Source organism: Rhinolophus sinicus, chromosome 14 (assembly GCF_057876585.1).
Source record: "Rhinolophus sinicus isolate RSI-liver-muscle chromosome 14, RSI-T2T, whole genome shotgun sequence".
Classification (NCBI taxonomy): Eukaryota; Metazoa; Chordata; class Mammalia; order Chiroptera; family Rhinolophidae; genus Rhinolophus; species Rhinolophus sinicus.
In genome coordinates, this window is record NC_142514.1 from 69,682,641 (window position 1) to 69,697,151 (window position 14,511).

At 33.1% G+C, this 14,511-nt stretch overlaps 1 protein-coding gene and 1 non-coding gene across 2 annotated transcripts in view; one reads left to right on the forward strand and one right to left on the reverse strand.

The window, feature by feature from the left end:
• EPHX4 (epoxide hydrolase 4) overlaps positions 1-13,612 on the forward strand; it is a 30,695-nt gene extending 17,083 nt beyond the window's left edge. Inside the window, exons 6-7 of the mRNA XM_019752392.3 lie at positions 3,788-3,936; positions 12,975-13,612. Of these exons, the coding sequence (XP_019607951.2) occupies positions 3,788-3,936; positions 12,975-13,206 (381 nt within the window). The 3' untranslated portion in view covers positions 13,207-13,612. The remainder of the gene's footprint in view (positions 1-3,787; positions 3,937-12,974) is intronic.
• Positions 949-1,153, reverse strand: LOC141572528 (small nucleolar RNA SNORA73 family). The gene has a single exon (XR_012497853.1). It is a non-coding gene; the product is annotated as a small nucleolar RNA SNORA73 family (small nucleolar RNA).
• Positions 13,613-14,511: the final 899 nt, after the last annotated feature.

Below are 14,511 nucleotides of genomic sequence, written 5' to 3' on the forward strand. Positions count from 1 at the left end.
AACTCATACTAGTGTTATCAGTCAATTTAAAAAAAGACTAGTGCCCAAGAGGATAACAAAATTAGAAACTTAAAAATAAAATAAAGGTAGGCTGAAGCACTAAAAAAAGAAAAGAACAGTCCTGCTTATGTTGTTTTGATTTAAATAATCATTTCTTGTACATCTGTTATGTGCTGTGCACTGACATTTTTCCTATGCAAAAAGAGGAAGTGTTTTCAATTAAAGCCCATTCGTAAGAAAGAAAAATAGACAAATGCTATAAGTCCTCATCTATAGGTTTACTTATTTTTAAAGTCTCTGTATATTTGAGTGTCTGGCTGTTGTTCAATTTTTTTGAGAGCCTGTACCCTATAGGCATACCTCCTTTTAGACAATATCCCATGGGGAGACGAGGGACTATGAATGCCAGGTGAGAGTTTGACAGCAGCAGAAGTGGAAGCCCTTGGAGGTAAACAAAATTCTAAAACAAAGTAAGCATGCAGGTATTGGTGTACCACACACACTGTCACCAGGAGTTATATGTAGTATCTACTTCTTGGAAGTTGATTGAATGCTTCTTGTATGTCCAATATGCTATTAGATATTTAGGAAGGTTAGAAAAAAAAGAAATAATATTATTTTACCTGGAAATATTTCTGCACATATCTCTGACATATAAGGACTTTTTTTTAACCTAACCCCAATGCCATTATGAAACCTACCAAAATGAACAACTCTGTAATATCATTTAATACTCATTTAAATTTCCTTACTGTCTCAACTGTTTTTATGCACTTCATTTGTTTGAATCAGGAACTAAAAAAGGTCCATACATCATATGCAGTTGTTATGGCTTTTTAAATTATAACACTTCCATCTTTTTGTTTTTTAATTTTGAAAAAAAAAACAAAACCCCAGAAAATTAGACTCTATTTAAGATCTTACTTAAATTTTAAATTTTAGTATACTAGATGTTTCCTGCATGGCTTCTCTCCTCAGCCATTGTCCATAGGACTCTGAAAAGCAATAGGAATATGCAGACATAGACTCAAGGGACAGGCTTAACCTCCGATGTTGTGGAAAAGGATTGTGCCTCATGGGGCAGAGTCTTATGCTCCCCTATTCCACCTGGACAGAGCCTGGAAGAATAACCTGCCAGGGGTATCCACAGTGGATTTCTTTCTTTTTTTTTTTTTTTGAAACACCATTTCTTATTGAAGAAATCTGGTCATTTGTCCCAAAGAATGATCTGCACTTTGAGTTTGGCAGACTGCTTCATCGTGGTGTTACTTAACTTGTTCAGCTAACCCTTGTTTTTCCTACTTCATAGAGGCTACTGATCTAGAGGCTTGATCAGGTGTAGTTTTAATTTGACAAGAATGCTTTGTAGGTGGTACTGTTTATTTTCTAATGTATCACATCAGAGAAGCACATAATGTCTGTTTGTCTCAGTTTTAGTAATGCTAACACTGACCAGTGGGCTTACAAATTGTCGGCCTATCCAAAATTTCCTAGCAACCTTTCACCATATCATTTTAGCATACTTTTGATCACTATTGCCTAGGTCCATTAGGGTGTGAAAAATAGTGGTTTTGTAATTCTAGCTTTCTTTCTGCTTTTATTAACTGGAATTCTTTTATAAAGAAGAATTTTCCACATGTACTATTTGGTTATTCTGAAATACAGTTCATACAACAATGGCAAGATAAATGCTTCTTCATTTCTTTTATCAAATAACTTGCCAGAGTGATGAGTTGGTACCTTAGAAACCTCTAAGGATAACAAATGGATGACCAATGAGGGGTTTTTTCCCCCCCATATAATTATGAGCTCATGAAGTTTTTGTTTTAATTTGATGTGTATCAATCAATTACAGTCGTTATTCTTTTTGGTGCCCAAATTATCCCATATTAGGAAAGTGGAAACCACTTCAGTTTGGCTCCTGTGTCCTTTTCACATTAGCCTTTTAGTCAGTGATAGCTTGCTTGCTTAATACCTTAGGTTTATCTTTCATGTCCTGCCCCAGATCTGGAATTTGTCATTTATCAAAGGAACTCTAGCTCCTATTAGTAGGAAATGGTATTTAGAGATCACAGTCTGGGTGTCAACATAATTATTGTTACTGGGTTTTCGTTGCTTCTAGATCTTTCCATTAGACTAGACTTGCAAATATATATATTTTAGTTAGAAAAACAGTCATGAGTTCTTTCTCATATTTTCAAAGCAAATTTAAGACTACAGGGTTTTTACTTAACTTCTATGATTTTATATAAAACATTTATATGGTTTTAAGTCAAAAGTCTAAAACAAAGTACATTCAGAGAGTTGTTGCTTACTTCTGTGTTTCCTCTGTTTCTCTGTCTCCACCTTCTTTCCTACTTACCCAATAGAAAACCATTTGGATTAGTTTTTGTTTCATCTTTTTATTCTTTCTTTTTAAAAATATAAGCAAATGTGTATATATTTGTCTCCCTCTTCTTACATAAAAGATAATATACTATAAATACTGTTTCTCATCTTTGCTTTTTTCATTTAATATATCCTGGAAATCACTTCATTTTAGCATATAGATTATCTTTTCTTGAAGTACCAAGAATACATAATACACCATTGTGTGGCCACACCATAGTTTATTCAACCAATCTCCCACTGAGGGACATTTGATTTGTTTCCAGTCTTTTTTTATTACAAATAATGTTGCAGTTAATCACTTCATGTATATGTCATTTCATATTGTTGCAAGTATGTTTTTGGGTTTGAGGGATCTGCATTTAAAAACAAGAATCTGAATGATTCTGAGGCAGGTGGTTTCGATCCATACTTTGATAAATGCTGGTGTAGAGCATTGTTTTTCAAGTTGTGGGTGAGGACCCATTAATGAATCATGAAATCAATTTACTGGCTTGCAGTTTGAATTTTTAAAAATAAAGTAGAACAGAATTGAATTGAAAATATCAGTACAGACTATAATAACAGTAAGGAATATTTCTTTAAATTTTTGTTGCAGATATATATGTGTGTGTGTGTGTGTGTGTATATATATATATATATATATATATATATATATATATATATATATATATATATATGGTGCCAAAAAATGTAACAAAAACATATACACATTTTAAGAAAGGAAAACTGTATTAAAATTATAATACTCAACATATACCAATAACAAAAGATGAATACAAGTCACATTTGACTTCTGCAATTACAAGAGATGCTCAAAGTGGTTACCATCAGCATCCAGACACTTTTGATTATGGTGAGCTACTGCTTGAGCAACTTGACCAAAGTGTCCACATGTATACAATTTTTTGGCACCCCTGGTGTGTGTGTGTGTGTGTGTGTGTGTGTGTGTACACACCTGCCCATCCCATATATACTGGATCATGATGTAAAGTGTGTTTGTTACTCTGGGTTGTGGTCAAAAAAAGTTCAAAAAACTTTGTGGGGGTGGGCTGGTTATCGGTAAACATATAAACTACTGTTTGCTGGAATATTGGGGAAGGCTTTAGGATAGGGTAGTAGTTGAGCTTGGCCTTGTAGAATGCAAATAGGCACCAAGAAGACAGATGCTTTTCATAAAGTTGAAGTGTGTATGGGGGATTAGAAGGGAATATCATAAGTAAAGAAAGGAAAGCAGAGAAGTATAAAATGTGTTTGTAAACAATGAGGTCTCCAAACTCTAGATTAGAAATAATGAATTGTCAATGCATATTGACCATCTTTCTCTTTCAAAAGCCAAAGATTTAGTTTATTACTAGGTAACTAAAAGTTTTAATTATTCTCTTTTCACTTAAATTAGGCTTTGAAACATCTGTTTACCAGTCACAGTACTGGCATTGGAAGAAAAGGATGTCAATTAACAACAGAAGATCTTGAAGCTTATATTTATGTATTTTCCCAGCCTGGAGCATTAAGTGGTCCAATTAACCATTACCGAAATATCTTCAGGTTAGTATAATTTCTTTTTAGTTAAATAAAATATTCATTCCCTAAAGAGCCAACACTCAATTTTTAATATTAAGTTTATCACTTACTCAACTCAACTAAAATATTTTGATTTAGTAAGTTAAATAATCTTGTTTTATGGAAAATTTCAAACATATGGAAAAGTAAAGAGAATAGTATAATGGATCCCATTATAGTTGTCACTAGTTTTATCCATAACTCTATTCGCTTCATCTCTCCCTTTAGATTATTTGAACACATGTATTTTTTAGTTATATTTTTAACAATCATTTATTCATTCAAGAAATATTTATTAAGCACTTATTGTGTTCTAGGCTATGCCAGCCCTCAGAGTATAATAATGAGCAGAACTAGATAAGGTCCCTGAGCTCACAGAAATTATAGCCAAGTGGGGAAAATAGACATCAAGCAGATATTCACAGTGATCAATATGTGGTTATAAACTAACATAAAGGCTTTGAAGGAAAGAGAGGAGAACTGAAGAAATGATGTTTGAACAAAGAAATAAAAATGAGTTAGGTATTGACAAAGTTGGGGATAGGAGAATTGGCATTCCAGAAAAAAAGCAGCATGTACCATATACCAAAGCTGTGTGGGAAGATGGAGCTGTGTGGGAAGATGTGTGTGGCTTTAAGTAACACAATGAGGGCCAATGTAGCTGGGTAATAGAACATGACAGTGGGAAGAAGAGAATAGAGTGCGAATGGGTCTAAGAACATTGGTCATACAAAGCCAAGTAGACCATATAAGGACTTAAGAGCTATGAATGTGAAGCCAGTGAATGAGAGTTTCAAGCAGAAAAGAGAAATGATCCAATTTATATTTGGATAAATTCACTCATTGTAGAGAATCTACTAGAGAAATGAATGTGGGAAACCAGCAGGTTTAAGATGATGATAGCTTAAACTAATCTGAAAGCAGTGGAGATCGGGAGAGTGGGTTGATTTAAGAGATGTTTAAGAGGTAAAATTGACAGGGGTTGGTGATGGTTGGTTGTGTAGGGGGTTGATAAGAAAGATGTCAAAGATCAAAGATGGCTCCTGGATTCGTGGCATGAACAACTATATGAATAGTCGCACCATTCACTGAAATAGAAAACACTAGAAGAGAACTACTTTTGAGGAGAAGGTCATGAGTTTTATTGATTCTAAACTAGCTGAGTTTGAGGTGGTGCCTTAGATATACAAATAGGTACTTGGATACCAGGGCCTGGAACTCAGAGGAGAGAATCTGGGATGAAGATATATAAACTCTTGGAGTCACTGAAAGACAACTGAGGTTTTCATTTCAGAAGATATTATTGAGGGATAACGTGTAGAGTGAAAGATAAGACATGGAGGTTTGTTTGTTTGGGTTTGGACTCTAGATAGGAAAAAAATAATTTCCCTTGAGACCGCAGCCTGATTGAAAAGGTTTAAGGGCTTTAATTTATGCTACCTCCATAATATTGGAATTCTTGGGGAAAAATACATTTTAACATAACCTTAGGCTGGTAACTATGAAGCCAGGCAGAAACAAAGAAAAAACCTGTCTGGAGGATACATCTCAACTCACACTCACACTGTTCCCACAGATAAAGTCCCCTGAAGATGAGTTCATAATCCAAATTACCCAAAATACCAATCCACCATTAATGAGTCAGAATGTAATTGCAGCAGAACTCGTTATTATTTCAAATAACAGAACTAACAGAGATTATAAAGCATGTTTAAATCATTAAATATATATAAAAAATAAAAAATATGAGAAAAGAATAATATCAAGACAGACTAAAACAAGTGAAAAAGAACCAAAAAAACTTCTAGAAATGAAAAATACAGTTATTGAAATCTAAAATTCATAAGTGAGATAAGTAGTAGATCAAACAAGCTAAGGAGAAACTATGAGTTGGAAGATAGATCTGAAAACAATTACCCAGAAAGTAACTTTGAGAGATAAAGAAGTGAAAATATAAATGACCAGTTATATTTGACATGGAGGATAGAATGATGGATAGATAGATAGATAATTAGAAATCATTCATATAAATACTATTTATGTGCTAAGAATTTTTTCTAGTAAAATAAAATAATAGAAATAGAATGTATTATTTTCAAACTAGTATAGGCGGACAAGAAAACTATCAATTCTAAAAAAGGCAGTAATGAAGAAAAAGGAAGCAAAGCAGACTAAATAGATAGCACAAAATAAGATGACAAAAACAATTTCAATATATCAATATGCACAATAAATATTAATGTATTAAACTTGCCAGTTAAAAAACAGAAACTATCACTTTGGATTTAGTCACAATTAAGGCATAAGGACATAAAAAGGTTGAAAGTGTATGGAAAAAAGTTACAGTGGGTGTTATTTTAAATAAAACAAAATCTCTCAAACTCTTTGAATATAGAATCCACGGGGAGTCATGAGATGATGTGAATAAAGGGAGAAGAGGTAAACCCAAGACTTATATATCTATATCTATCTAGATATATAGATATATCTTTGGTTGATAGATATGTTAATTTAAAAGGTATTTATAGGTAATAATTTATTAAGCAAGGCAATGATTAGAAAGGCAAGCAGACATTGCAGAGGCTACAAGTTACATCTTATAGGCTATAACAACATTGTCTGAAGTCCATATTCTGTTGTTTGTCTTTTACAAATAACACTTGTAAAGACAATTAATATAAGAGAAAATAGAGAGAATGACACATTTTTTATACAAGTCTAAATTTTGGACAGGAGACAAGGAATGGTAATTTCAAAATGTTCTCGGTTTATCCTTTTATCAGAGCTAGCTTTGTGATGCAAAACAGTATGTTTTAAGTAGCTATCAGGAAAGAGGGAAATTATTCTCATCTTGCTGAGGTTCTTCTACTAACACTTTGTTCATTAGAAGGACCTGCATTCCCAAGAGTAATCTCTAGAATCCTGTTAATGAGTATGGAGAGGAAAAAAATAACAAATAAAAAAATAACAGGTCTGTGAAGGTCAAGACTCACAATTTTATATAAAAGCAAAGACAGTTTTTGGCTAGATTGTTGTAAGTTAATTCTAGCTGACTGAAGGTCACATCAGACCTTCTGAAAGCTCAACTGACCTCCCCTCTGACCATTCTTTATGTAGGGTAATCAAGACCAAGTACATCATTAAAAACAGAGTTCTATAATATATAATGACTATAAATAAAGTATAGTACGTTATACTCAGGCATGAAAAATCACCCTCATTTATCACCCAAAGTCTCCCAGGACCATAGCCTCGTCAAAATGTGTAACATGGTTAAAACAATATTTAGGAAGAAATATATGTAGTTTTCCATACTTATATTAGAAAGAAGATTAAAAATTAGTGAGCTAACAGTCCAATTCAAGAAGTTAGAAAAACTATGTAAATAAAAATAAATTAGAAGGAATATAATTTAAGTTAGATAAAAAGCAGAAATTAATACAATTAAAAACAAAGATACAATAGAGAGAATAAAAAAACAAAAGCAGATTCTTTGAAGACTATTAATAGAGATACATTTTTGGCAAGATTGGGCAAAAAGAAAAGGATGCACAAATAAACAATATTAGGAAGCCAAAGATAGACATAACTAGAAACATAACAGACATTAAAATGTAAAATTAAGGTTGACAAATTTGAGAACTTTGACAAAATGGGTAGCTTTTAAGAAAAACATAACAAACATCCAAAATTGACTCAAGAATAATTGGAAAATCTGAATAGACATAGCCATTAAAGAAATTTGTTTATTTCAAGCATAGAGTAGACCTCAGAGAAGCCAGATAAGCCTGAATCTTCTGAAGGGACATTTCTGGGAAATAGACTGTTTCGTTTTACTTAATTGTCCAAGGGGGAAAAAAAGGTATTAAAGGTATTTTACACTGCTTATTTGTACCTGGAGATCTGGCAGGCGCATAAAAAGATATTCTAGGAGTCAGGTCCAAGAGGACAAAAAAACCTTCCAGTAAAAGGGCAAAATACTTACTTTATGGTTCAGTCCATAGCTGTACTTCCATGGGAAACTTTGGGGGATCTGGGAAGTCCTAATTTTGAGAGAATAATGTTATCTCCTGCTTTATAAAATCATCTTTGTAAGTTTCCTTTTCCTTTGCCATTAAACTTGACACCCTCTGTGTTGTTAGTCTTTTTCTGTTAATCATATTATGGTTCCATTATGACAACAATGCAGAAGGGAACTTCTGTGTACCAGAAACCTACAGTAACCTCATACTTTGTGATGAAACACTAAAAGCATTCTCTCTAAAAATAAAGACTAAAGATAAACTTTGCTGCTACAACTGCTTCTGTTCACCACTGTATTGAATGTCTTAGCAGCACATAAATAAGATCAAAAACTGAAAAAATGTATCTACTGGAAAGGGAGTAAACAAAACCATGATAAATCATAGATAATGTGGTTATATGTCTAGAAGGACAGAGGGAATCTGGAGGAAAATTATTAGAAAAAAATAGTTCAACAAAGTTGATGCACATAGGTTCAACATACAAAAATTATGATGTTATAAACCAACAACAGTAAGAAAATATATTTTTAAACCGGATACCCTTACATAGCAACAAAAAATATTAGGTATGTAGTAATGACTCTAACAAAAGATGATCTTTATGGATATCAAAATTTATTGGAAGCAGTAAAGAATACAGGCTTAGGGCAATGGCTATTTATTTACTCAACAGTAGAGAAATATTTTAATTACTACATTTAATATTTAATTACTACAGATTTGCTGGTGTAAACTACTGAAAATCAGCCCTGGCTTATCATATTCATGAATGGAAACTTCAGTATCATAAAGTTCTTGATTTGTCCCAAGTTAATCTATAAATTTAATTTATTTTCAATCAAAACCATAAGAAAGTTTTTCATGAAACTTGACAAGCTGGTTCTAAAATTTGTATGGGAGAGCATAAGGCTGAGAATTCCCAAGGTAGTTTTAAAGAAAAGAATAGGAGAGTAACTAACTCTATTAGATGTTAAGACTTATAATGAAGCTATAAAATAAATAGAATACGGTGTTGAATCTTGGATAGAGAAATTGACTAATGAAACAGAGAAGAAAGCCCAAAAATGGAACCACATGTACGGGAGCTTGGTATGACAAAGAACATTTTAAACCAACAAATACATTTTGTTGGAGCAATTGGATATCCATATAGAATAAAATGAAATTAGATCCCTATCTTTTACCAAACAAAAAGTAAACCTTGGGGAAATAAAAAACCTAAATGTGATGAGCAAAGGTTAAAAATGTCTAGAAGATAATATAAAAGAAAACGTTTATGACCTCAGGTAGGAAAGATTAATAAAACACAACAGCTCAAATTATAAAAAAGACATGAACATGACTACATTAAAATTTAAAAACATCTATATATGAAAAGATATTATAAAATGATGAGGCAACCTCGGGTAGGAAGAAGTTATTCGCAAATCACAACCATGAATTAATAATATTTAGAGTATATAAAGGATGCCTCCAAATCAATAAGAAAAAGGTAGTCCAATCTAAAAATGGGTAAAGGATAATAAAAGGCAATTCACAGAAGAGGATTCTAATGGTCTACAACATGCAAGATGCCCAACCTTACTAGTATTCAGTAGTCAGATATAAAACATATGTTTTACTGCTTATGATAGAAACCTAACATAACAGTGATGTGAAAAAAGATAGTTTACTTCTCTCACAAGTAAAAGTCTAGACTGCTGGGTGGCTGTGCTCCATGAAATCATCAAAGTTGTTATGTGACTCTGGTCAAAGACCAAGGCACTTTCTGTCATGTTATTCTGCCATCCCGAGGATATTGCCCTTGTGTATGTGGTCCAGGATGGTTTACTACCACGTCTGCATTTCAGACAGTGGAAAGTGGGGAAAGGGAAGGTGGAGGGGAGTGGCATACTGGACACTACTGAGAAGTTGCACACATTATTTCTCTTAAGCCAAGTATCCTCACTTTGCTGCAAGAAGCCTGGGAAATAGAGTCAGTCTTTATTCTGGGTGGCCCTTTGTCCATCTAAAAATTGGATTTTCTATCACAATAGTGGAAGGCAGGAAGTGTTGGGAAGCAGTCTCTACCACATGAGGTAAATGAAGCGTATTTCATACTCATTTGATTGGTAAAAAATTAAACTTTTGATAACAAGTTTTGGCAATGATGTGGAGCAAAATGAATTCTTATATCCTGTTTGTGGAGCATACAATTGGTTTGGAAAACAACTTGACAATAGGCTGAAGATGTGCATATTCTCTGAGGAAGCAATTCTGTTTCTGGGAATAGAAACTCTTAAGGAAACTCTTTCGCATGAGCACAAGCGGACATGTACAAGAATGAGTTCAATATTATTTGAATTATCACAAAAATTGGAAAATTTAAAATGTCCATTAACAGGAGAATGGATTAATTATGGTATATTCATATGATGGAATTCTACACAAGAGTGAAAATGAGTGAAGTAGAACTACATATATCATCAATGGATAAATCTTAAAAATATAATGGTAAGGCATGAAAGCAAGTTGTGGAAAGCTATGTGCAATAAAGTTTCAAAAATGCAAAACACCTCTATATATTGTCTACAGAAATATATGTACTGTATTTGCAGAAATCTGACAAATAGCTCCTCTTTTTTCCTGCCCAATTTCTGAACCAGTTGAGAAACCAAACAAGAGTTAACAGATGAAAACCAAAATATCACCTTCATTACTGATAAGGGATAGGTTAAAGGCTATGGCTGAATCTGAGAACTGTAATGGTTCTGCTAACCCCCTACTGCCAGTGCAGAATTTAGAGTAGTTCACCTGTAGGAAAGTTTGCAGAGCAAATTCGACCTCCCCCGCCCCTCTGGTCACTACCCCCCACCAACTAGGTAGAGGAGAGGACGAAGAGTTTACATCTCATACCCTCAGGACATATTATTTGGTATACCCACCTAGCCCAGAACTATGAATAATTGTCACACACCAGGCCAGGGTGGGACACAGACCCAGGAGGGTTTAAAGAAAATCCCTTCTTAAAGAAACCAGAGGAATGGGTAGAGGTATCCTAACACATAGATGTATAGTGAAGGACTAGATTCAACCTAGTCATTACTCCTAAGGCAGTGGTTCTTCCCTCTAGCTTGTGTATGAATCAGCTGGAGGGCTTGTTAAAACACAGAATGCTAGACTGCACCCCTAGATTTTCTGATTCAGTCTGACAGGGATGGAGCCCAAGAACTGGCATTTCTGACAAGTTCACAGTTGGTGCTGATGCTGGTAGTCTGGTGACCACTGACAACCACTGCCTTAGGGTGAGGCGAGGAAAAGAAATTCTATTAAGGAAAGGGAAGCACAAAGATGTAATTATATTTTCAGTGTTTTATTTTCTGAGCTGAGTGGTGGGTACGTGGCTGCTAATATTTTCTATATTATCTTTTTAATCAAAGTAATGAAATAGTTCCACATACAAAAGCAATGTTGGAGTATATAACACTCTGGAAATTGCTGCTTTAATACTTACAAATTAGCCGATTACTCAGAATTTAGAAGAGTAACATGTTAAATTCTGACTAATTTGAAATAGGTATACTAAAATGCATTTTGATAGCTTAAATGATTACCCGTATAAAGCAATGATTGTTACTACTTGTTTCAATTTTGTAGATCTTTCAAATTGTTCCTATACTTTCTAAGATTAATGGTTTTTCATCAGAAATATTTGATCAAGTGTTTCCCAATAAGTTCTTCAGCTTAACATACAAAACCCACTCTCTTAAAATGTTTAGTTTTACTTCATTATTTATTTATTTTTATTGATGTATAATGGAAATATAACATTATATTAGTTTCTGGTGTACAATATAAAGACTCGATATTTTTATATACTGCAAAATGATCACCAAAATACCCCACCTTCCTGAAAAACAATGTAGCAGATGGTGTCAAAAGCTTTAAAAATATTTATACTCTTTACCTCAGGGATTCCCCTTTCAGGTCTCTACCCAAAGAAATTATCTGAAATGCCAACAAAGATTTGGGCACAAAATGCTCATTATAGCATTACTTACAACAAGGACATGTTTTAAGTGATGCTGTGATCTAAATATTTAATTATAAGAGAATAGTCATTTGTGGGTTATTAGTCCACAAAATAGTATCTTTTAGAATTATTTTTGAAAAACTTTATGAAATGAGAACATTCTTAAGTTATAATCTAATATGAAATTTGCATATGTATACTGTGCATATTTACTGTATTATATAGTTTCAAATATGTGCATAGAAAATGACCAAATGATTATCTTTTAATGATGGAGTTATGCATGATTTTATTTTTTATACTTGTCTGTATTTAAGAGAATATACAATAAAATCTTGTTTTAAAAATAATCTTCTTGCAAAAAAAATATACTATCACATAATATTAAAGCTCAGTCCATATATATTTTCTGACTTTCCAGTTTTAATTTTCACATAAAATGCATGAGGTTATCTCACAAATAATTTAAAATATATTTAAACAGTAACACTGTTTAAACTCTCTCTTCATCACAACATTCAGAAATTCTGGTATCCTTTTAAAGCAAATTATTCCTCATAGTGATGAATTTCATATTTAATTTATAGCCTTCATTATAAATTTTGCTAACCTCATCCAATTAAAATATTTATTGGGTTCTTTCTTAAATAGCCTTTTAAATTTTTTATTGTATAGATTGATTGCCTAAAGTAGTATTTCTTAACCATTTTTTCATCATCACCTCCCTAAGGAGCCTTTGTAAACATTTTTTTCCCCTAATTGCCCCTCACCCCATGAAATTTTAATATCTGCTTATGTACTGTATGTATATCCAGGTTTATATATATAAAGAGTAAGATTTTTTTCATTCTCCCAAGAACCAATTTTTACCCCTATGGTGGTGATACTGCCCCCTTTGAGAATGTGTGGCCTAAAGGAACATTATGGAAAAATGTTATTTTCATCTTTCAAAATGAGTCTGAAGCCCACGTGTTTTGTTTTTATAGCTGCCTGCCTCTCAAACATCACCTGGTGGCCACGCCAACACTACTACTGTGGGGAGAGAAAGACGCATTCATGGAGGCTGAGATGGCTGAAGTCACAAAGATCTATGTTAAAAACTATTTCAGGCTAACTATTTTGTCAGAAGCCAGTCATTGGCTTCAGCAAGAACAACCTGACATAGTGAACAAAGTGATATGGACATTTCTAAAAGAAGAAACAAAAAAAAAAGATTGACTTTTCTATATCTTCTGTGAGGGGGTCTGTAGTAAAATGTCTAAATAATATTTTTAAATTGTTCATCAACTTCTTTAAGCTTCATTAGGAAAAATTTGTTTTAACATTCTTTGTCACAAATATCCTCACAAATGGTATTGAAAAATGTCTGAGAATGTGTGAACTTATAATATGATGTTCATTTTCTTATGTTGTGTTTTACACTGCCTTAAAAAGTATACACTTGTACAAAAAAGAAGTGGCTCAGTTTTGATTTCTTCTGTTCTTTACCCTGTTAACATATGGTGCCTTTTACATATGTATATTAAAGATTAGCCATATTAAAAGGCAAGCCTGCAGTGGTATAAATTTTCATTTTATTGTTCAAAAGTTCTTTTTACTATTTTTAACCATTAAAAATTCTATTATCAAATCTCTTGGGTTTATAGTATATTTATTATTTTGAAGGCAAATTTGACTGGATGAATATGCATTCTTAAAACAGGCCATAAATATTACTTAAATGGGAAGGTTAACAAGAGATGATGTGAAGATTCTCATATATATATTTATTAAACATCGCAAAGTAGAGAAGCACATCTATTAAAGCCAGTTACTTAACTGGCTAAATTGGTGAGAGATTTAGAAAAAGGATCAAGATGTCCTTTTGCCCCATTCAATGCAACAATAATTGAATATTGTACTTCCTATGAACACTAGAATCTAAACTCCATAGGGCAGAGGTATTTTTTTTATTGCTTTATTAACTGACATATATCCAGCATCCAGAATTAGAGGCTGGCTCATTATAGGAACTCTAGTATTTGCTTAATGAACAAATAACGTATCTCCCACACTGCTAGACACTATGGGGGAAATAGAAAAGAAAGATGACATGGTAATATGGAACTTTCCCTTAAGAAGCATACACAGAATGCAGTTAAATTAAACATGGGTTCAAGAAGACTAATGAAGATACAAATAAGAGAGGGGAGAGTTACAGAATAGAGAATGATACCAGCACAAGGGACTACTCATTCTCTTGGGTTGCTTTCCTTGGCCAGGGAAACAACCAGTAACGTTGCTAAATCATGGCTCCTTAGAGATTACAACTGTGCTCCCAAGTAAGACAAAGTTACTTGTCTTTGAAACATGTCTAAGAAAAGAATGTTTCCCTCACTAGTTCTGACAGTGACAGAAGAAAGTAGAATGTCCCTGAGAGTTCTCGTCATTGTATCCTAGTAACTTGTATTTACTAATAAAAGCCCCATTTTTTATACACATTATACTTGTGCCTCATAACAGCATTGCAAAGTAGGGAGCACC